The sequence below is a fragment of the Centruroides sculpturatus genome, unplaced genomic scaffold (assembly GCF_000671375.1).
Source record: "Centruroides sculpturatus isolate CEXI.00-Female unplaced genomic scaffold, Cexi_2.0 scaffold1083, whole genome shotgun sequence".
NCBI classification, from domain to species: domain Eukaryota; kingdom Metazoa; phylum Arthropoda; class Arachnida; order Scorpiones; family Buthidae; genus Centruroides; species Centruroides sculpturatus.
This window is the reverse complement of record NW_019385252.1, coordinates 246,659-271,453: the sequence shown is the minus strand read 5'-3', so window position 1 is coordinate 271,453 and position 24,795 is coordinate 246,659. Positions and strand designations below refer to the sequence as shown.

Here is a 24,795-nt window from a genome sequence, read left to right as displayed (position 1 = left end):
AATTGTTTTGTAAGTACAGTAAAGTACTACATATCTGGAGAGTGATCTACATGAAAGACAGTATCCATCTATATAACTAAGTCAGCCAACATATTGCTTTATGATAGCCATAATTCCAACAGTTTGTGTTGGACAGATTTAAAAAGTTAAGTTACCAGGGTGTTCAAGCATTCCGTTTCATTTGAATTTTTAAAATTTCAACAGCTGTTGTGCACCTGTTTATTCAGGCACAAGTTTAAATTTATTAAATATAAAAATTTTGAATAAATATAGTAGCTGTTATACTTCTTGTTTAGTACACAGTCCAGACAGTTTTACTTTATGTCTTCTGGTTTGAATATAATGCTAAAAGATTTCTTTTTGTGTTGAAAGATAATTCCCATATAGCACTTTTACTACAGATGAAAAAATATTTTTCTGCCAGCCATGCAAAAAACAAAAATAAAGAAATAAAAAAAATAATTCAATATTTAATGTATTTATTACCATTTATCTATCAATTTACCTATTGATGGAAACTTAAAATTAAACAAATGATTTATTGATAAAAAAAATTTAATTTACAAATCATCTGAAATTATTAAGTGATTGAACAAATAGGGTAAGAATTTGAGTAGATCACAGTATTTGGATAATATCCTCCTCTTTAATTCTTTGTTCTGAATTAAAATCACAAACTTTCACATCTGAATACAAGATAGTAATCTTTTCATTTCTATTATTTTGTACAAATAAATCAAGTGTTTTCTTAAAGTAAGGAAGAAAAACTAATTTTGGATAATATTGTGTACTATGGACCATCAGAATAAAAAAAAAAAAAAAAAAATGAGATATATAACAACCTTATTCCAGGTAAACACTGCCAACTACAAATTAAAACATATATCTATTTTTCTGAAACATATGACTTGCTGTTTTTGGAATATATAAATTCAAACACTACTTATACGATGACAACATCAAAATATTTTATACAAGCAAAAATAATTAAAACACTGCTTAAATATTGGCTTTAAAAAAATACTATAGAACACCTTACAGTAATAATAAATTCAAACTCCTAATGCCTTCCAATGTTACTTAACTTAAGAATATGTTTGACTATCAGTTAATTAAAAATAATGTGACTGTGCAAATCATATGCTATGTCAGGACTATACTTTAGAGGCATATGGAATATAAAAACTAATATTTCAGTAGCAAACACTTCAAAATCTTATGTAGAATGATGATTTGTGCAAATGTATGTGAAATTATCAAAACAAAATGAGAAAACATGAAACTACATAGTTTATTTTCAAAGTTTCACTGTTTTCTCATTTTGTTTTGGTAATTTCACATACATTTGCACAAATCATCATTCTACATAAGATTTTGAAGTGTTTGCTACTGAAATATCAATTTTTATATTATTACACATTATACATTATTTATACATATATATATATATATATATATATACACACACACACACAAATAATGGCTACGTCACTAGATCTGACTGTTTGAGCCAAAGACCACCCAATAAAACCCCATCTGTACACAATGCAAAAATGTGTTGGAAGACTAAAGTATAACTTTTATAAAGCTAAGAAAAAGTCATTTCTAACATGCCTCAAAAAACCAAATGTGATGGGCTCATCCTATGAAAAAATGGATCATTTATAACTAGGAGGGTACATTATGGAGTAATGAAACTACATTTTTACTTTTTTTGGGAATATTGATCCTGGAGTCATAGGATTATTTCTCTCATCTTTTCTGCATGAGTACTACACCTGTGCACCCACCAGTGGCCAAGCGGTCTTCATACCCTGAACACTGAGAGTTCAGTTATGGATTCACACCTCGCTCGGATGGGCTGGTCAAGTGGAGTTTTCTCCACGTCTGTAACACCTAAATAGGGGGCAGTTTCCCTTAAAAAGACCTCCTGGAAGGCACCCCCTAGGCACATCACCCAAGTGTTGCATTGCCATAACTTAACAAACAAAGCTACACCTGTACAACTCAAAAACAATCTTTTAACATGTAGGGCTATATCAACATCTCTGGAGTAGATGGTTTATGTTTTTATGAAGACACCATCATAATGCAAAGATATATTGAAATTTTTTATAAGCATTTGTGACCATTACAATGAAAATTATTTGGTAATTGTTAATGGTAATTTCAACAAGACAATGCCAAGCACCACATGGTATAAAGCTGATGATGCAATGATTCCAGACCAAGCCAGTTAAACTCCTCCCGTGGCTCACTGGAGGTCGGATCTTAGTCTTAAGAAAACATCTGACATTATTTGAAGCATTGATTCTAGAAATGACACCCAGTAACAACAGTCCTTAAAGAAATATTTGAGACAAAAATGGGACAAAATCCTTCCTATTCTTACTAAAAAAATACATCAATATAATGCTCCAAAGAAATGTGGAAGTGTTGAGGTGATACAACTAAATATTAAATACAATATAACCATGTATGGAAAGTTTTGTCAAGGCTAGTACACCTATTAAAAGTTTTGTTTTTCCCAGTTTAAACTGCAAAACATTCAGGTACAATAAACAATTATTGTTTCTAATCATATCCAGTTGTATTTTTTAAAGCCAATATTTATGAAGTGTTTCAATTACCTTTTATTTGTATGGAATTTTTTTGATGTTGTCTTTATAATAGAGGTATCTGCCAAAAAGTTTGTGACTGATCATTACATTTGAGAATTCAAATTAGCATTTCCATATAAACATCGTTTTTGTGCACTCCACAAGAACACACAACTAATCTGATTTTCTCCATACAATATAATTATAGAAATTATTACATACCTGTAAAATTAATTCAAAATTACCATTACTTAGGGAATATACATATTACATGTAAGAGACTTTAGAAAAACTAACAAGTGAAACTTCAAAATTCAGTTCGGAAAACACAAACTAAAAATTCAATACAGTATAATCTAACTAAAAACAGTTTTGCATCTGAAAGAAATTCTAGTAACTCATCGACAGTGACAGGTGAAAATGGTGATGGTCTTATGTTCATACACGTAAGAAGTTTTGCTGAATTACGCTGATTGATCAAATAAATTGACAGTGTTCATTGCTGTCCCCTTTGTTCATTAATGTTTACATTAGCTTACTATATTTAAATTTTATGGATCTAACATTCATCAGCCTCTAGATAAAACTTCCTATTCATGAAAGAGAACTGATAAGAACCAGGTGTGAACTATAAACTCTTGCAAAGGATAGTATAATTCTACCAAAGCTTATAAAATCAAATGATTTTGGAAATTGAAACTAACTTATATCCTCCATAAATATATTCAGAATTGTTCTGGGAAATTTCATAGGAATTAGTTCAGCCATTATCATGTGATACTTTAACAGATACAAACAGGTATGAATCAAATTTTAAATATAGAGAAGACTATTTTAATCTATCCTGCATAATAAATAAAACAGCTGACATAATGAGTGAAATTAAGAAAAGATTAAAATTTTCAAATACAGGAACACCCCTACTTAAAGGTTCAACTGAACCATACACCTAAAATTTAAATTTTGTATGGATTCTGAAGTTCTCTTGCCAGTTGTGGGTGGTGTTGAAGTCAGCCTTTAGCCAGAAATAAATAATATATTTCTAATAAATAGTCGACATGGGTTTATTTCTATTGTATATCATCATTTTTTGTTTTTCATGAATTCTGATGTTCCATTGCAACTGATGATGTGGCAATGAAATTGGTAATGTTGGAGTAACAGTGTTTTATGCTATTGCAGATAAACGAGCATAATGTATTCTATTAAACATTGAAGGATCAAATACTAACAATATTTAGTTATTCTGTGTACAAATGTACTTTCTAGGTTAGTTTTTGACTATGACAGAACCTCAGGAATCTAACCTGTAGTAATTTTTAAAAAATAAGCTTCTAGATATTTAAGATTTTTGGCACATGGCACATTTCGAGAAATTATGCACAGTGTCTTACTAGACAGATTATCAATATAGTTTGAAAAAAGTCGCCAAGTTTATAGTCACTATATAAAAATAATACAGTATGTAAAAATGAAACTAAGAATATTAAGTACATATTCATAATGAGAAGCATTGGAAATTTGGAGTTGTACCATGTCTGTATTAATAAATTACAAATCATAACTTTTAAAACAGAATTGTAATTAGAAAGCAGCACATCTTCAGTAATCAATACTGATTTATTCTACAATTATACTTTATAGATGTATGTCTGACCAAATTGTTTTTGGAAAAATCTGTTCATAATAAGTTTCTAATACAATAGTTTCAAAGTTTAATGCTTTTTTTCAGTTTGAAAAAATTAAATTATTCAAATTATCATCTAAAATATAAATGTTTGACAAAATGTTTCAAAATACTAAAATTAATATGATGATATAGCAAGTAGAATTCTAACAAACCGTAAAAGTGTGTTTTTTATAACAAATATTTATATTTGTTAGTTTTATCTTTCTTATACAGTAGAGCCTCGAAAACTTGGCCTAATGTGGACCAAAGGGTGGGCGAGTTTGTGAAAATGCCGGGTTATCGGGAATGGGGTTAAAAAAAATAAGTACGAGTGTTTCCTCAGAAAATACTGTACTGTACTTGTATGTATTGTTTACTTGAGAATACAACAGAGAATAAACTGCCCAAATACCCTTAAGCAAAGGAAAAGTACAGTACGTCCTTTATAAAGGAATAGAGCCTTTACTACATGAAAATGAAAATTGATTAATACACACACTGTACAGTAATTTACCTGATAAGACAGACGTCAGAAAAATACTTTATGAGGCATAAAGCTGTCTTTATCATGAAAATTAATTAACTAAGGATTTTTTTTCCCTGCCAGGGTGTGGCCGAGTTATCCGGAGTGCCGGGTTATCGAGTGCCGAGTTTTCGAGGCTCTACTGTATTTAATTATAATTTAAATAAAACTATAATAGCAGCCAGATTGTTGGAATTTGTCACTGTTTATATAAAGTTGATTTTAAAAGTTTTTGTTGGTAAGTATTTAAACATTTCTATCAACAGTATTTTAAAACTTCACACAAAATAATGTGTCTTGCAATGTAAGACATTAGCTAAACATTGGGCAATATATTTTGAACAAACTATGCAATTTTCACAAAATGAAATCCTAAAAATAAATTGATATAAAAAAATTAAGCTGACTTTTTTTGCTATAGTTTATAATAATTCTGTAGTTGATAGAAATGAAATTAAGACTAAGAATAGTGCCATGGCATTTATGAGCACAATACACAACAATTTTCAATATGTAGTTGGTGTAATCTTTTTGTGCCCATTTTGTTTTTATGAATATGCCAAAGATTGATGCCACATCAATAAACTAGAGATTTAACTCAAGATTAGCATACCAATATATAAAATATTAAAGTATGATTCAATTTCAAGTTATTACATTTTAAATAAAAAAGCTATTTTAGACATACAAACAAAAGTAACAGCATCAGATATATGAACAAAATCAGAAAAATGTAGAATGTGACACCACAACTGTAATGCAATTATCTCTTCAAATATCTATAAATAGCAAAACAGTCTGTCACAGGTTTGATTTAGTAATAATTCATCAAAACATTGCACTCATTTAATTTTTCTATTAGTGAATTAGTTTCCCCATTATTTATACTTCTCTGATCAATGTTCAATTTTTTAAACAACTTATGAAGTGTAAAAATTATCAAATTACTATAGAATAGTTTAATTTTATATTTTAAAAATTTTATAAAATTTGTTGGCTTTAAAATACTTGTTCTAAATTTTTCAATTTGAAGTAAAAAGAAAACTAAAATTTCATTGCTGAGTAAAATATCAAGAAAGATAATGAAATTGCTGATTATACAAAATGCAACTAGAAGATTGACAGTATTATCAAAACTTAATATTAATTTTTTTTCTTAAAATTGTTTATTAAATTTAATAGCTATTGAAAATTTTCAGACTACATATGATGAAGATATATAGTAACCTCTTTGGTTATGCACATGATCTCCAGCAGATGGAGTTAGAAATTTAATGCTTTTTCTATGGGAAAAATCTTTTCAAGAATTTTTGGAAAAGAATTTTTTGCATAGAAAAAGTATTGAATTTTTAACACCATCTGCTGTAGTCTATTTGAATAACCAGAGAGGTTAAATTGGCCTTAATTGCATTGATTATTGATATGCATTAGTTTAAGAGTGGATTCACATTAGAACTGCTGGATCTGGTTTTGACAGTTCAAAACATTGGTGGTTCTATCTAGTTGGGCTGGCAAAGGAACAAAACCATTCACATATACAAAGTGTCAGTCTCTGAATGCCAATAAGAACTTATATGTGCAAATACATTCCAACATCATTGTAAGAAAAACAACACTTTTGAATTTATGTTGCAAATTCAATTATGCTTAAAAATATAAAAAATGTTTGTACTGTATATTAATAAGAAATGGTTAATAGTCACTAGTTATGCTTATGTATCACATTTGTGCAAGAAAATCAATTATTTGGTTTGTAGATAATCACCACCCACTATAACTTAGCTTCCATGTTTGGTATTTATCATATTAGCAGAAATTGTACATTCATGAAAAAAAAAAAAAAAAAAACTGTACAAACAAAACATCTATGAAAATAAGACTGCATTAGTCATAATTCATCTGTAAGTGTTTCATTCTTACCATTAAAACTATTTTAAAATGTGATGTCACTGAAGCTTTATCCCAATTGACTGATTTCTTAGAAGTTTACAAAACTTCATACCATCCTTGTAAATAAATGACTGTTTAATTAATAAAAGTGTAATGCTTTTCAACATCTGACCATCCTTAGAGTTCTTGTCGTTATGGTAATCACCATTTGCCTATCAAAACCAGGTATAGAAAGTGCTAGTGTGAATCCAGCCTAACAATTTAACTTTTATTCAGTGTTAAGAAATTAGACTGACAAAATGAAATGAGTGGAAAAGGGAAACAATATAAATCATTTTAATCATATGAATTGGGAGTCTTTGCTACCTCTTTACAAGATAACACACCTGAAGTTTCTTTTCTGCCTTGCATAGCATGTATGTAACAATGAAAATCTGTCATCATTGTCATACACTTTGTTTCATGATGTAGCAGTTTCAAAAATGTAAACTGAGGTTTCTCAAAAGTGCAGAAAAAACTGAAATCATAAGAATGTATGTTAGTGATTATTTCTTTATTGATAACACACTTTTAACTGAATGTCAAATTTTAATTACCATTATCAATAAAAAGGTGATAAGTCTGGCAAAATACTTTAATATCTGGATTGTGTTGAATGAACAGCTACACTTCTTTCAGTGTCAAATTGTACAAAACTTACGCTCTGCAGACTATCCAGCACAGAATTTTCATAGTAGTATTTAGAATAGTGTGAATTAAGAACACTCCATGCATGGCATTAAATGTTTAACAGTAATGTCAGGCTTCTCTGTATGGTATTTGTGCACTGCAGAACAACAACTACTAACAAAAATTTATGAGACTATCTTGTAAAGGAGTGAGGTAAATGCCATTTCTCAGGATCAAAATTGCTTTTATTCTCTACCATCCATTTTATTTTATAGGTCTAATTTCTTAACACCCTGTATAACAGGTAAAAACAAACATATTCAAATTTTGAAATTTGTATTTTTGATTGTTTATTCCAATTTTATAATTATAAAATTCCTTCTTTGTAGTTAGCACTATAATCAGTAAATGTTGTTATTTGTAATGGTTCAATTTTTAAATTATCACATGGATGCCTAACACTTTCTGTATTAAACTTCCTTATACAGGAAATCCTCATTAATTCAAACTATCAGTTTGAAATACCATTAGTTCATAACTATACTTTTGTCCTGACCATGGATAGGGACATTTACATGTTAAGAAATTCAGTTAGTTCAAAATATGACCACTCTGAAACTTGAAGTGAAAATTCTGTTCAAACTGTGATATGCCTATTTAAACTTGTTCATTTAGATCGAAGTACCTCCATGCTATAAGAGAACAATAGGCCAACAAAAATCATAATCTGTTTAATATGACTTTGCTTTTATAGTGAAACATTTTTGGGTACCACCTTACCCATGAAACACCTTTTTTCTCTTATCTCATAAAACACAGCTGGTTTTTGGGATTGCAAGATTGGGTTACAAGTAGCAGATTGAGATGTTTGTAGGGCTGTAGGCTACTACATTTGGGAAACTTACTACTTTTTGGGTCACTTTAAAAATAATTTGGGCAAAATTTTGAGGAATTCTGCTTTATCATCTGGCAACCTGCAAGGTTCTCAAATGTGCTATTTGCCTTCACATTTATATTATTACTGTTTAACAAAAACAGTGTTCATTGTATGTATCGTATTCAGTTTGCTTAAAAAATTACATCAGTTATGTGGCATTTGGGATGGTACACAGAATTATGTAAACCTTGGATAATTCAAAACTCAATAATTTGAAACCCAGATTATTTCATCCCTTTAATTTTGAACTAATGAGGATTTCCTGTAAATATTTACAAGTTATACTTCTATTTTTTTCTAGAACATTACATACAAAATTTCAGAAATTTTCAATTCTTTTCTGATAATTATCCTATCAGATTTCCTTATGTTTGAATCACAAACTACCTTTTTTACTAAATGTATTCAGCTTTTAAAATAAAAAATTGCTTCAGTACAGTTTTGTTTCTCAATAATTGTTCCCACAATGACTGTCCATAATATTTTATGGTATTTGTGAAACAAACAAATTATTATTATTAAATTTTTCATCAAATTACTAGACCGTATATTTCTCTGTCTTATTTAGATATTTAGTATGTATGTGTGAAGAGGGGGAAGATAGATAGATAGAGAGAGAGAGAGAGAGAGAAAGAAAGAAAAAACATAAAGCATGTATATATATATAAACATATTCACAAAAAAATTTTTTATGATAATCATCTGATATATATATAATATAAGCTTTATTATATTTATTGCATCATCTATGATAAAAGGTTTAAGTTTAATGAATTACAAAAAAAGTTTCCGAGAAATGTCATTTTACATATTGTTTATAATCATTAAGAAGCACACAAAAAGGTAACACTAATATCTCTCAGTAAAACGTTGATAAATATTTTCGACCTCTTTCTATAAGTATCTGAGATGAAATAACTGCAAATAATTCATGATTCAGATTTCAGAACTGTAAATTTTCATTTTCTGAAGGAAAAAATATTGTAATGATTGGTGAAATTCAAAAGTAGGAATGATGATGTAAATCATTGATTCCTTAAGTTTACCAACTTAAAAATAAAAACAATGACTGTTACTATAATTTTTCTAAATTACTTCCTATAAAAACTTCTCAGAATAAATACAGCAGCATCTACACTTATTTTTCTAAAAACAATCTCATCACCTGCAATTTGCATGAATAAAATTTTATTATTCTGCTAGAGAACAAACTCAACAAATAATTTCAAATAGTTTTTTTTATAAACTAAAAGTTAGTACATCAAACATATTATGAAGACATTTTTAACGTATATATAGATATTAAAAAAAAATATATATATAAATCAACATTATTTTCTTGCTTAAGTGACTTCACATATCAATTTTTCATAAAATTTAACATAAATAAAAAAATCTTTTTGGAAAATTTACCTTATAAGGATTTAACTAAGTCATATAAATATATGTAGCATAATTATCACAAAAAATAATAAAGTAGCAGAACAAACTACAATAAAAAAAACAAAAAACACACAACAAAAGAAATCTTGAAAATTTAGGAAAACACTGCAAAAATTCAAGCTTTATACACATTTTATCGTGCAATATAAATTAGGAAATCAACACTATACATGGGGCCTCCTAATTAAAATTTGCCCAAATTTAAAGGTAACACGTAGCCAGCCCCCCTGACGAGGCACGAACCAACGAGCGAACTTCCAATGTATAGGTGACGGAACCGCTTAGCCACTGATGAGCCCTGAATTTAAACACTAATTTTATGCCTATAGATTTCCTTCAAAAACCCCTAGATAATCTTATTATTTATTTTATAAAAATAAATAATATTATTATTTAGTCAAATTAAGAAAAAAAAATTTTTTTAACAAGATCCAAACGTTGTGTAAAATCTCCTGGCTCTAAACTTGTACATAGAAGTCACGTCCATTCGTGAATTTATCTTGAAAATTGTTATTTGTCATCCATCATAATTTTGTAAAATATACTTTTTTTCTTCTATTATTACCTTTTCAAGAATTCTTTTGCTAGAATATAATGAATGTCAGTTCAGAAGTCATGTTATATTGTGTATTGTGACAAATATGCTAGAAGCATTTTCGAATAACAATTTCGAAAGGATGAATTTATAGCGCAGCATCTTTGAGTAGGTTAGGAATTTCTTACATAGTTTTTATTCTAAAAATAATAATAAAAAATTGACTCCATTTGCTTAAATATGTGCTCAAAAGTCATTAGTAACGATGGCCTAAAGTGTAAATTAAAACTATACATCCTTGAGGGATCCGAACTCATGCCCTTCTGGTTCGGTTTGATGGGAAGAGGCAGCGCAACACGAGGGGAGACTTTCTATAGGAAACTGGTCACTAAATAGGTGATAGAAAATCTGGAAACTTCACGTTGGCGAGGAGCGAACCCACGACCAGGTGTCCAGTGAGCCCTCCCGGGTGGACTTTCTATGGGAGACTTACCCTTATTTATATGTTAGAAAAGCCAAAAAATCCACACGATCAATCTGTTGGTTAGATGCGAACCCACTATTAGTGTTAGGTGGTGTTAACCATTATGCCAGGTGAACACCAAAACATTCTTTAATAGGTTTAATGCTACACAGTTAAGCTATATGAATATATCTATTATCTATTCTGTATTTTAACGAAACTCCCAAATGCTGCTAAATATAATATATTAATGTATATATATGTAAAGAACGTGGGTTCAAATCCAAAAATGGGATCGAACCCACGACTTTTGTAATGTCGTGTTTTCAACTCCATTTTGGAATTTTTCAGCATTGTTTTTCTTTTGATAAATATATAATTTCTACATTAAAACGTAGGGGAGATCGGGGCAACTTCGGCATGCGGGGCAAGTTTGTCAAGCGCTTTTTTTAAAAAACAAATTAAAAGGAGACTTTGGTTATAGGTTAGGCAGTTGAGTTTTATTGGTGGCTTGTTGAGTGTAGTGTTTTTATTGTTCTCCAACAAGCGTAGTTGAATTATCAAGCAAATTTTNTCAGATTTCAGAACTGTAAATTTTCATTTTCTGAAGGAAAAAATATTGTAATGATTGGTGAAATTCAAAAGTAGGAATGATGATGTAAATCATTGATTCCTTAAGTTTACCAACTTAAAAATAAAAACAATGACTGTTACTATAATTTTTCTAAATTACTTCCTATAAAAACTTCTCAGAATAAATACAGCAGCATCTACACTTATTTTTCTAAAAACAATCTCATCACCTGCAATTTGCATGAATAAAATTTTATTATTCTGCTAGAGAACAAACTCAACAAATAATTTCAAATAGTTTTTTTTATAAACTAAAAGTTAGTACATCAAACATATTATGAAGACATTTTTAACGTATATATAGATATTAAAAAAAAATATATATATAAATCAACATTATTTTCTTGCTTAAGTGACTTCACATATCAATTTTTCATAAAATTTAACATAAATAAAAAAATCTTTTTGGAAAATTTACCTTATAAGGATTTAACTAAGTCATATAAATATATGTAGCATAATTATCACAAAAAATAATAAAGTAGCAGAACAAACTACAATAAAAAAAACAAAAAACACACAACAAAAGAAATCTTGAAAATTTAGGAAAACACTGCAAAAATTCAAGCTTTATACACATTTTATCGTGCAATATAAATTAGCAAATATATTAAAATATTAATTTACAAATAAATAGTGATTATGATGAATAACTTTCATCTCACAAAATAAATTCTTTTCTCAAGATTTCAAATATCCTTTGTTTTTTTTATATATAAATTTTTTGAATATATTATTTACAAAATGTAGAAATTTGTTATTGTTTTTGATTTAACACATTTTCCTAATACTTCTACCTAATAAGATTTTACAATGCATATTGTAAACGATAATTTCAAATCTGCAAAAATATTTATATATTTTTGCAGAATATATTTTCTTCCTTAGAATGATTTTGTTCAATGAAATCACCTTAATTTTCATACACTGTAAAATATATATTTCTTTTTAAAAGTTAAAAAAAAAGTCATTTCTATTAAAGCATATTTTCTTCTCTCATTTGTCTTCTAATAATTCTCAAATTTTTCTTTTTTTATGTCCAGCCAAATTTTATTTAGCAAATAATAGTTTATATTTTCAAACAAAATAAATTTAATCAAGTTTCAATTAAATTTCAGATTCTCACCACTAGATAAACCAGATCTGTTGTCATTTGAATTCCAACCATGTCGAGATGTTTGTCCTCCCCAAGATGCAGTGTTCATGCCCTTTCCTTGTCCGGCTAATCCGGGTGGTGGACCTCGAGTTTTTGAGATTGCCGATCCCCACAATTCCGAACCCGATGCATTATCTGACATCAAAGGTCCCCAGCTAGGTTTAGAGCTGCCAGATTTTCCGGGCACTGCTGTTGCACTGCAGAAGAAAAAAAGAAAAAAAAACAAGAAAAGCATGTTGATACTAATTTTGGTTATATCAAGATGTAATATGATAATTTCAAATAATGTTACCTATTATGTAAAGAAGCAGAAGTTGGTGGTGTGAAAGCCCACGTACTTGATGTTAAGGTGGCAAGTGATGAAACTAAGCTATCTGTACTACTTGCTGTCACAGGACTGCTTTTTGATGTCCAATTGAACAAATCTGTATCTTTAATAGTGTTAACTGATAGTGGAGATCTTGCCACACTTCCAGGAGTAATGTGTGGATCATCTTCAACATTTTTCATCTGAGAAGTTCCTTTCCAGGGCTTACCAGGTTCAAATTCAGGTACCAAATCAGTTAAATTGTAAGTTGGATGAGTAGTAGTACTACTAGGAGCCACAGGAGTTTGTGGGGCAGAAGAGTCTTTATTTTCACAAGTAACAGCGCTACCATTATTCATATTGCAATTAGTTATTGTCGTAGGAACGGATCCTGGATTATTTCCAACATTGTTGTTATTGCCACTTGTATTGTTTCCAGGGACACTAATGGCCGAATCTGGCCAACCTCCCATATCATTTTGATTACGTGGCAGAGTTGACCATGCACTTTCACCTTGGCTTAGTAATGGATGTAAATTTGAACCTGCATGAGAGGAGGAAGAAGAAAGACCAGATGATTTAGATAAAGATCCTGGTGCACGACTAAAATCTGCAGGACCATTGTTCACATTATTATTGCCACCACCTGAGTTACTAGTAGGAGGAGTATCATCTTTTTCAAATGATGGAAGTTTCCATTGAGTCAATCTTGATTGAGGCTGAGGAGTACTATCTTTCAATGATAAATCTCGAAAATCAGCGTGTAGTCCAGACATTGGATCTACATTTGGCTTAAAAATTTCAGAGGACGGTTGAGGTGTATGTAATGAAGGATGACCAGGAGTATGATGTTGTTGTTGCTGAAAATATATATTCTTAATATAAAATAGTTTAAAATTACTGTATATACCTGATTATAAGACAATATTTTTTCATGTAACAAATCAACCAATTTTAAATTTTAAACTGGTAAATTTTATCATCATTTTCACATTTTCCCAAATTGCCTTTTTTATAATAAATATTTCAGTTAATGAATTAGACAAATATTAGTTCGTCTACTGTAAAATAAATTATATTTTAATCACAAAAAATTATAGTCTTCAAATTTAGATTACATATATGCATATAAACACTAAACTTTGAATGCTATTTCATAATTACTTTATAATAATAAATCTGGATATAAAGAATTGCTGAAAAACCACCAAATTACTTAAGCCAATATATGCATTTTTTTCCCCAAACTGATTATAATCTTATCACACATTATTCATGAACTCAAAACTTTTATTTAAAAAAAATTATAAATGTCAAAATATAATTTTAAATATCATACTACATCAACAAGAGTTAGGGTAGTAATCATTGCACAAATTAAGAAATTTAATTTTTTACATTTAAAGTTATATAATTTTATGACCAGATGATTATTGTGATACAAGTAGCCAGTTGGCTATACTCCAAAGACCTAAATTTGCATCAAGAACAGCCTCTCAAAAATTTTCACAATAAATTTGACTCATACATTACTGGTCCATTGCTCACCATTCATTTGCTTCAATGTGGGCACAACCAAGACTGTAATCACCATGAAAGAAGCTCTCTGAAATCACAGGGAGCAAAGTTGGAAAATGGGAAACCATTGTAATAAGCCTTTCATTTAATTGTACTTAAAATGCCCACAACTTCAGAATTATCTCTAAAATACATGATCCACTTGATGGTTATGTAAAAATTACAAATAAAAAAATAGCAATTAGTTTTGTTATTTCAGTTTGAGTTTTAAGAATTTTTTGAACTTTTAAGTTAACAGTTAAGTTATGACTAAGATAATGTTCAACTGAAATATTTGTTACCAAGTAATGCACTAATAAATAAACCAACTCCATAGTTTGAAAAATTATTATTATTCCAGAATCACACACACTCATTCACAATTATCACAATACTGGTATAATTGTGTCATTTTATTTAAAAAAAATATATATATTTATCAATTTGTTATTCTTTAATTACAATGCTTACAAAAAACTTTTATACATGTTCCAACATAATCTGAAACAGAATTGTTAGTCATTCTAGATAATACAAATGTAATAAAATTTCTTTAAACTGCAAACTTAATCTTACTTAATTTTCTTTTTTTTTACTACTTTTGAGAAAAAGACTTCAATCAGAATAAAACGTAGAAATAACAAGAATTCAAAAATTACACACGAAGAAAAATTAACCAATTTCTTTTAAAGGGGGAAAAACTTTTGCAATATAAGAAAGCCTATTTCATAAATTAAAAAATTCCTGTCTGATTTTAACAGTTGCAAAAAACAGCTTAGAAATAAAACAGGAATTTCCCAAATCTTAACTTTAAACTGGATTAATATAAAAACAATCAGAAAAAGTTCAAAAACCATTGAAATTAACAGTTCAATTTCTCTAACATCTATATTATCCATTTGAAAAATGTCCAGATCAAAACTTTCTTTACTATTTTTAAATATATCTCAAAATCTCTTTCATTTTAATTAATTCCTTTATTTAAATTATAGTTTAAAAGACCTGAAATATTTCTAAAAACTAGAAAATGTTAAGCAGATCAATTCCTGAGACATCATATGGCTACCAAAAAATATCCAGTCAGTCAAGTTCATATTTAACTGTTAGACCAATTATAGATAAATATGAATTTCAGCAACAGTTACATGCTAAAAACATATGTATTTATATTCTAAAAAATTTATTTTTGCTCCACAAGACAAACTGTATATTGTAGAACAGTTGTTGTTTCAGAAGAAACATTCAAAATGCATACAAAAAATGAATGACACACAAAAATCAGATTATAGATGTCTGAAGATGTTAGTTAAGAATAAATATATACAGCCAAAGAACTTTTACATTCTTATCAGATAATATTTACTTAAATCAGTGATGGATTATTGCAAAGACACACAGGCATATGCTTTTGTCTCCTCTTGTACATAAGTACCAAATAAAAAAATATGTACATAAATAAAAATAAAAAATTATATGGTGATAACTTATAACTTTGTACACAGTATGCATGTATACATGTGGATAAGTAAGGATTACACCATATTATTGGCACTAGTGGTAGCAACATTTATAATCACTTTAGTAGAATACATTAGTGCACTTTGTCTTGTTACTCCATTTCAAACATCATTTGATATTTGGAGCATAATCATCAGTGGAGCTAAGAATCACTGAAATTGTGTCCTGTTTGACAAGGATAGATTTTTTTAAACATTTTACCGTGTTCTTTACCTCTGCTTTTTAGTAATAATATATCTTATGTATAATAAATCTATTTCTTTCATTTTCTAATGTTTATCAAGCTATTTTGAATTCACACTTACAGCCCTGATTTAATTGCAATTACATTTTACATTACCCATTTTTTTACTTAATGCTTCTTCTGTTTTATCTCATATTTAACGTAATAATGAATAATGTAATTATATTCAAGAACAATGGTACACTTTTATTATTGAAATTTCTAAAGAGAACTCTTCATTGTATAGATCTATATCTTTGTCTGCAGCTACACTGAAATTTTTTTTAAACTATGCTTGTATTTATTATCCAGTCATGAACAATTAAACTCAATGATGTGGCATCCAACTTTGATCTAACTTCACTAACTTATTTTCTATTAAACTTGAAATAGTTGGAGTTTTGAGAGTAAAAGAGGTTTGCCTGTTGTATACGTTGACATCAATCAAGCATTTGACTGAGTTGCAATTTTCAAAATGAAAACCTACACATTCTCACTGTCTGTCTGTCCTTTGTTGATCTCAAAAATGGAGTTAGATAGATAAAAATCAAGACTAGATATGGAAATATTAGGGGCTGGAGGCCCCAATTAACTGTGTGTACTTCTGATCTAGATCAGAAATCAAATTATTTTAATTCAAAAATTTTCAAGCACAGAGTTAGATAAATGGTCAGCATTACTGAATTGTTATCAGGAGAAGTATGATTTACAGGGGTAAAACACCATTAAAATTCAGACCAGACATGGAAAGTTTATGGCCAGAGACCCTGATTAAATTTATATGAACTTTCTTTCTGGACTGGAAGTCACATCATTTTTTAAAAACTGCAGCTGGCATTGTGACGATATCACAATAACTAATTGCTCATTCAGTTATACCTTCTCAACCTACTGTTTTAGCTTGGTTAAATAATTACTTTTTATTACAATCTTGATAAGTTAAACTAGAAGACTTCTCATTTAGTATTTTCTCAGGAATTATTATATATAGCCTCTTTTTTTTTTTTTTTAAATCATTTATTTGAATCTTGCTATTCCTTATGTTAACTCTAAAATTATAGCTTATGCTGATAATCTAAAAGCCAACTCACGAAGGAAATTTACAAGCTGATCTAAATATTTTAGTCACCTCCCTCAAGTCTTTCAATCTCAAAATTTTTCTATTCAAAACAGTATCTGTGTTATTCATTACTAAGGAGTCCAAATTATTATATATTTTACATCTATAGGCAGAGAATTAATTATGCTCATTCTTATAAAATTCTAGGAGCAATTTTCAACTAAAAATTTATTGTTAATCATCAGATTGCTTACTATTTTATTAACATAACTAACAGAAGAAAATCTTGTGGCATCATTGCAAAGTTAATTTCATCACATATAGTTTTGAGATCTTTCATTTTCACTAATTTTCAATCCTAGGTCAATTATTGCTTGCATGTAAAGTCTAATGCTGACAACAAAACCACTTTCAGTAAATTGCATTTATAGCATTCACTAAAAACTGGTTTTCCAAACCAGTTTTGAACAGGCAATGATAGAAGTATCATTATTATGAATCATTTTCTTTACTTTTTTGACTTTTATTGATAGCGAAGTATGCTTTGATTTAAGATGATTCAATATAATTGATGTACTAACAAAAAACTTTAATGTAACATTACAATTTGTACACTGAACCAATTAATCACCCTTGACTTTTTTAAAATAACATCATGTGTAACTCATTTAAATTCAAAAATTAAAAGATAATATAGAATCAGCAGAAATTAATTTTAATATGATAGTTTTCAAATGCTATTTGTTAAATACTTAAACTCCATTATTTACCAGCATCAAAGAAACACTGACTCTTCTTTATGGTGGGAATAAAACAAGATATAGCATATTCATCAATCTTGGCTAAAATTATTTACTATAAAACTTCATTAATAATAATAATAAAATATTGAAATTTTCTTAAAATTAATAAAATAGAATAATAAAACATTTCTGGTTTTTGCCAGAATTAGTATGATCAACAGCAGTTCCATCACTTCACGACAAGATCTCTAAAGCAATCTTTTGCACAACAAACTGGATCACTTGTCTTAGTAGGACAACACAAGAAATATCTAATTTCCCAAATTCTCTTCATGCGTTAATTATTTTGACCAGTTATCAGTAAACCATTGAAATACTTGTTGATCTCCACAAAATACTTTTATTTGTATTTCTCCTAAGATCAACTAAAAATTTATCTTGTTTGTCATTTCCTAATTTCACTTTTTTATCCAGACAACCACTCTTGTGATGTTATAGCAAATTGAAACCAAAAAATAAAAAGGATTCCATATTTAATCTATTTTAAATTAAGTGTAAAAAAATAGTTTATAATTTGTCAATTTAATTCTTTAATATATAAATTTTTATACACTATACATATTTATAAATTTTACACAATTTGCAAATTTTTATAATTTATATATATATATATGTGTGTGTGTGTGTGTGTTCTTATTGCTGTTTGTTATTTGCCTTTTTGTAAAGTTTTGTTTTTATGACATTCTATTAAGAATTGATGATATAGTTGTTCTGTTGAGAGACAGTAATCTCATGCTATATAGTATTACTGAATGCTTGTAAAAAGAAAAAATAATAATTAAATTAAATAAGTAGATTGGTACTGTTTTCTTATGACTGTGTTCCTGTATTATTATTATTGTTACTTATTTGAACAGAACTTTAGATGTTCTGTGTAGAGTATATTTGACAGAGTAATATTGCTATAAGAAGTTAAATGCCAAAATTCTCAAAAATATTATATTTATCCAATTAAAAGCCAATAGTTTAAACTATTAGGTGGAGATCCTCAAATGCCTAGTCCACAACTGAATTACATTATTTCACGTACAATCGATCATCAACAGATCTGGAATTCTTTTTAAAAAATAAATATTTCACAAAATTTGGAAGCCTACCTGGGTCTAGATTGAATTATAAAGTGCCCAAAATAATAGTAAACATCTAATAAAGAGGCATCCAAGCTTTGACATCCTGGATTTTGCTGAAATTTTAATATATTTTAGTGCACCTCTTCCATTAATTAATGCATGCAGGGGTGAGGTGAGGCAGCAGTTGTCTTAGGCAGCACTTTCAAAAGGGTAGCATTTTCTGGTCACTCACTGAAATTTTTAAACTTTACAACTATTACAACTAAGTAAATAATTAGTAAGTAAATAATTTTTGAATGTAAATACATCAATTGGCATTCTTTTCTTTTCTCCTTTTTTTGCCCCACACCAGGGTGGACTGGCAACGATATTTTTCAAAAAATTGAACAAATGCAATTTTTTCTACTTCTCAGTTGCATTCTGTTCATTATAGAGAATTGCTATTTGCTAAGATTTTAGAACTTAAATGGCAAATTTTAGAACTTAAATGGATATATTAAAAAGAATAATCTTAGTTATTCAATTATATGCATTGCAACTGTTAGCATAGAGAAGAAGTTTGGATAAAATATTTGCACCAATGGTAATTTTTTTTAATCTTAAGAGTTATCAAAATTTGACACTGTTACAAGTGAACATTTAACAAGGTCATTCTAGATAATCCTTGCATTATCTAAGTAAAAATATACAAAACAAACCTTATTTGTCTAAAGGAACAAAAGCTTTGAAAGACCATCAAGGAAACCTGGATTATTAATATAATGCTAATTGTTATTATTATTAATGATTACAATTATATTATAATATTTACAGACTGTACTCCAGATATCAACAGAATTAAATGAATGTCTTTGGTTATTTCTAGCAATGTCCTAAGTATTTACCCAAAAAATATTTTAGCTAGTTTTTGTCTTTTAAATTAACTACTGGAGCTGGTTTGACTGAATTACTATAATAAGACAAGAAATAAAATCCTTAGAACTAAAAATTGAAAATATGCATGGATAAGACTATGATAATGAAGCAAATATGAAAAGGTGCCCATTTTGGTGTCAAAAGATGAATTTTAAATTAAAATGTCAGCACTTTTTGTTCCCTGCTTGTACCATTCTTTGAACCTTGTTATCAGTGATCTAACAGCAGCGTCTGAAGAAATCATTAATACTTTTTCACTAGTGCACGGGTTCCCAACCTATGGGTCGCGACGGGCTTTCTGTGGGGTCGCCAACTTATACAGTAAACTAAAAAAAATATTCACTATAATGCAATTTTTATTTTTAATAGTGTCTTGAAGTTTTTATTTTAATTTAAAAAAATATATTTCATATAATTTTTTAAAATTAAAATAAGTGTAATCTAGGTACGCTATTCTGCCACAGTTGGTTGAAACGTGTTGAGAGTTTGAGAGGAATAAATTAAATGTTGAGAATGACATGAGGTTGGCGTTAACAAAAACTCGCCTGCGAATTTTGAGGCTGGTTAATAACATGCAATTTCAACCATTGCATTAAATTATTAAACATAATTTAAAATAAAAATATACTAAAATAACAAATCCCTTTTTTTAATTACCTTATTAAAAATGCCTTTTTCAATTGTATCGGGGTCGCGGGACACTTGGCTTTTATAAAAAGGGGTCGCCACCCAAAAAAGGTTGGGAACCGTTGCACTAGTGCATGAAGTGTTTGTATGTTTTTCAAGTTCCACTAACTCTTCTTGCACAGTTTCTAGCCAAAATTATATCAAATAAGTATATTAAACAAATTACAGATGGTTATTGCAACAGCCATTTGTATCTAATTTATTTACAATTTGACATTTAACATTAGAACAAATGAATGTATGTACTAAGTAAAATATAAGTGATAAAAAATAAAACTTACAGCATTCCATTTATAACTGTTTATTTAGTTTTATCTCACTTTTATGAATTCTGCATATTAAGTTATCATATTAAATATTAATAAAGCAAATATTTATAATAATTATTCAATTGCATTTAGCAACCACCACCAAGAACACATTCTACAAAACTTAAAAAAAAATCCAATTATTTTTAATAAATATTTTTGCATTTTGAATGATTGGAATGCGAGTTTAAATTTTATAAAATATGTAACTTGGTGATGATTGACAAATGCAATTGAAAATATTATTAATCAAATTGTCTAAAAGATTAGCTGAATACTTTACTGTAGCTTTAAATGGTTATATCTGTTGTTTTCATAGGAAACCTGGATTATTAATATAATGCTAATAATTCTCAACAGCAGTAAACTACATTTTAAGGTTATTTGTTTTTTGACAACCACTATAATGGAACACAGTTGCAAAAAATCATTATATATTTAATATACTTATAGTGTGATTTTATTTTACAATAAAAAAATAAAACACTGCAAAACAATAAACTAAAGATGTGCTAGTGAATAGTCAATCTTTTGGGTGTAGTTCCATGAAACACCACTCAACAAAGAAACCATGAATTTCCAGCAAAAAATTTAATAAAAGTGTGAAATTCAACAAATGTTTTAAATCATACTCAAGATATGCATCAGATCAAATTCGGTATCCCCATTACAAAGTACTGAATTTGTTCCAATATGATTTTGATAATTTTCATTGGTTCTGAGTATAGAATTATCCCAATATATTATTAAAACAGCTATTCAAAAACAATCTATTTAATTTTCTGATCTCAAAGTATCAATAAATAATTTGTTGTACTAGTACCCTGATAAGTGTGATGTTAATGCTTTAAGTAATTCAATTTAAGTCACAATACCCACTGAACTGTTTATTTTGAACCTAGTGTTTCATAACTACTTTTACTAATGTATCAATTCATTACTCACTTAAGTTATCAATCACACTAAACTATATGTTATTCAGTTTTGCATTATAACTCATATGAAACTGCAAGCATATCTAATAACAGTGTAATTTTCAGTCAAAATCAAATCTACATCTACCATTCTCTTCTTTGTCTCTCTCTCTCTCTCTTAATCCTTTTCAAAGTAAAATGTTATGCATATATTTCTGTATATTCTGCTGAGTATATTAAATTTTAATATAATATGTCTGTGATCAGCAATTTATTAATTAAGAACAGATATATTTATGTAATACATTTTATACAATTTTTTAGTGATTAAAACTTTTCATTAAGATCTGTAAATTAGATAAATTTGCAAATTATAAATAAAATTATCAATTTCTAATAAAACTTATTCCAGAGTCATCGTGTATATAAACATTAAATATATAAGTTATACAAAATTATAAAATATGACTGCTATTAAATTTTAAAAATTTTAATTATACCAATTAATAAGTAATTCAAATTTTTATTTCTCACAAGAAAAAATAAATTAATGAGCTTTTATATGTTTGCCACATTTTCCACTTATGAAAATATTAATTAGAAATTATTCTTTTACATCATATAAAATTCAGATGTTTCGATTATTCATTATTTTAAACATCTAAATTCTAGGAACAGCAAAACCTGTTAATGCATAATCCTGATTTCCCCCTATTTTTGAAAATTTTATTTTGAACAGGTTTTAATATCCCCCCTTTTTAATCTTTAAATTTACCAGATAAATACCCCACAGATACCAGCTACATTCATTTTTGTTGTATTATTATTTAATCACTTTAATTAGAAAGTTTCATCCAAATTAATTCAGTGATTCAAACTACCAACTAAAGATGAAAGTATTTTAATATAAAAATTGAGGACTATTTGAGTTTATATAGTTCTTGCTGTTCTGAAGAACTTGTGATAAGCATTTGAAAACTAAGAATTCTTAGATTTGATCCTTATGGGCTCATGACAGAAAACCAGCCAATTCAAAAGCTCAAAACTAATCTCTCATTCTCAGACTGCCAGGTAGCCAAGGCAGTTAAGGTGTCAGCTACCACTCTTGAACATATTGAGCTCCATCCATCCTTCACTACCTGGTTGCTCCAGCGTGAGCCTGAATGAATCCATGATGGGCATGAAAAAAAAATGCCCTCTTATCACCCACAAGATGAAGAGAGACGTTCTGCCAGTGAAAATTTTAATCATATTACATTAATATAGAGAAAAAGTTATTCTGTGATCCAACTTCTCAAAGCATTTTAATACTATAACTACTCATTAATTTCAATCTCTGCAAATACCAATAATGTTAATCAATCTGTTCTCACATACTTGGCACTCGTTAGTTACTAATTACTTTTTACATAGCAAAACTGGCAATACTTATTTATACTGTCATTATTTTTAACAAATTACATTCATTACATAAGTTTCCAAGAATTCATGGAAACTAACTTACAACTTGAAAATTCTCAATTTTTAAGTGTTTAATTCTACCTTGGTTAATTCCAGCAAAGACTAATATTAGCAAAGACCGTGTGTCTATGTCCCTTGTCATATGATCTTCATTTTTCTGAATAGATTTGAACTCATTCATTGAATAGTTTTCCATGCTGTGCAATACCATTACACCTAAAGACAATTTTGTCTACAAGTTGAATCTTAATTTTCTACTCTATTCAGCTTAAATTGTGTTCTTTCTACCTAAAAATTTCTTCCTTTTCCACAGACAGATTTGGCTTATGTAACAGAATATTGCTCCATTCCAAACTTTTTCAATTTATGCAGATTTCCATTTTATTCAAGATCCATTTTGGACAGGTTTTACTGTATTTACAAATTATTTTATTTACAAACTACTACAAATGAGTACTAATAAATGGCAATACTTTGGAATATTTCAGTAATTTATCTCCTCTACATCTACCTGTTAGACAATTTTCTTATCAAAATTGACAATGTTTTTGTAAGCTTTATATTAAGTAATATTAATTATTAAAATAGAAAGTTTAAAACTAACAAACACATTTTAAAAATTAATTATAAAATTTGAAGTTATAACTATATTAAACAATTCAAGATTTAATTGTACTATCATAAAAGTCAAGTACAATAATATAGACCATGTTTGTATATTATTATTTAAAAATAATAAATAAAAAATTCATGTTATACATATAATACCTGTTATTATTAGTCATTAGTAATATGAATTTCTAATTTTAGCTAAGTTTTCTTATAATTATAGAGAAATTAAATCATGGTATATTCAGGAATGTAGCCAGAAATATGCATCCTTGCATGGTTGATGGCTTGCATAGACTTAGCTTAGTAGGTGGCTAGTGAAAAAAAACAATAGCCCATGATCACTAGCAATGCATTATCGTGCAGAGTTGACATATTAATATGGCAGCTCCTATGCCATATGAAAACCAGCAATACACATGACAATAAACAAGAATAAATATCAAATTTTGTTGTTCTTTATCTTGTGCTTGTTCACGTAGCCTTTTACTTTATTCTGCATGTGTTCTTAATTATATACATATATTGATCACCTGTAATTTGTTTTGTAAAATATCTACCTCTTATTATGTATTGTATATTTAATCTGTGCTTGTCTTTCATTGTGTATTCACTTACAGCATTATCAGCACAATATGCATGTACTCTACTGCACATTTTTGTAGGTCTTACGATTTAATGTTATACTCTGCTACCATGTTATCTCTTATTTTATTTTGTAGGTGTATAATTATATACATATATTGCTTTCCTGTAACTTGTATTCATGTACCCTATCTCCAGCTATGCCTAGCAGTGCTGGTTATGTACGCATATGTGCTTTAATAAAATAAAAAAAAAAAAAA

The 24,795-nt window shown here is 28.3% G+C and overlaps 1 protein-coding gene across 10 annotated transcripts in view; it reads right to left on the bottom strand.

The window, feature by feature from the left end:
- The window catches only part of LOC111636733 (protein Gawky-like), a 273,290-nt gene that overhangs the window by 31,488 nt on the left and 217,007 nt on the right, over positions 1–24,795 (bottom strand). For 9 of the 10 annotated variants that reach the window (XM_023382051.1, XM_023382053.1, XM_023382045.1 and 6 more), the window contains 2 exons: positions 12,811–13,700; positions 12,489–12,715 (listed from right to left, as the gene is read on the bottom strand). In XM_023382051.1, the coding sequence (XP_023237819.1) occupies positions 12,489–12,715; positions 12,811–13,700 (1,117 nt within the window). The remainder of the gene's footprint in view (positions 1–12,488; positions 12,716–12,810; positions 13,701–24,795) is intronic. The other variant, XM_023382046.1, reaches the window with a different exon arrangement.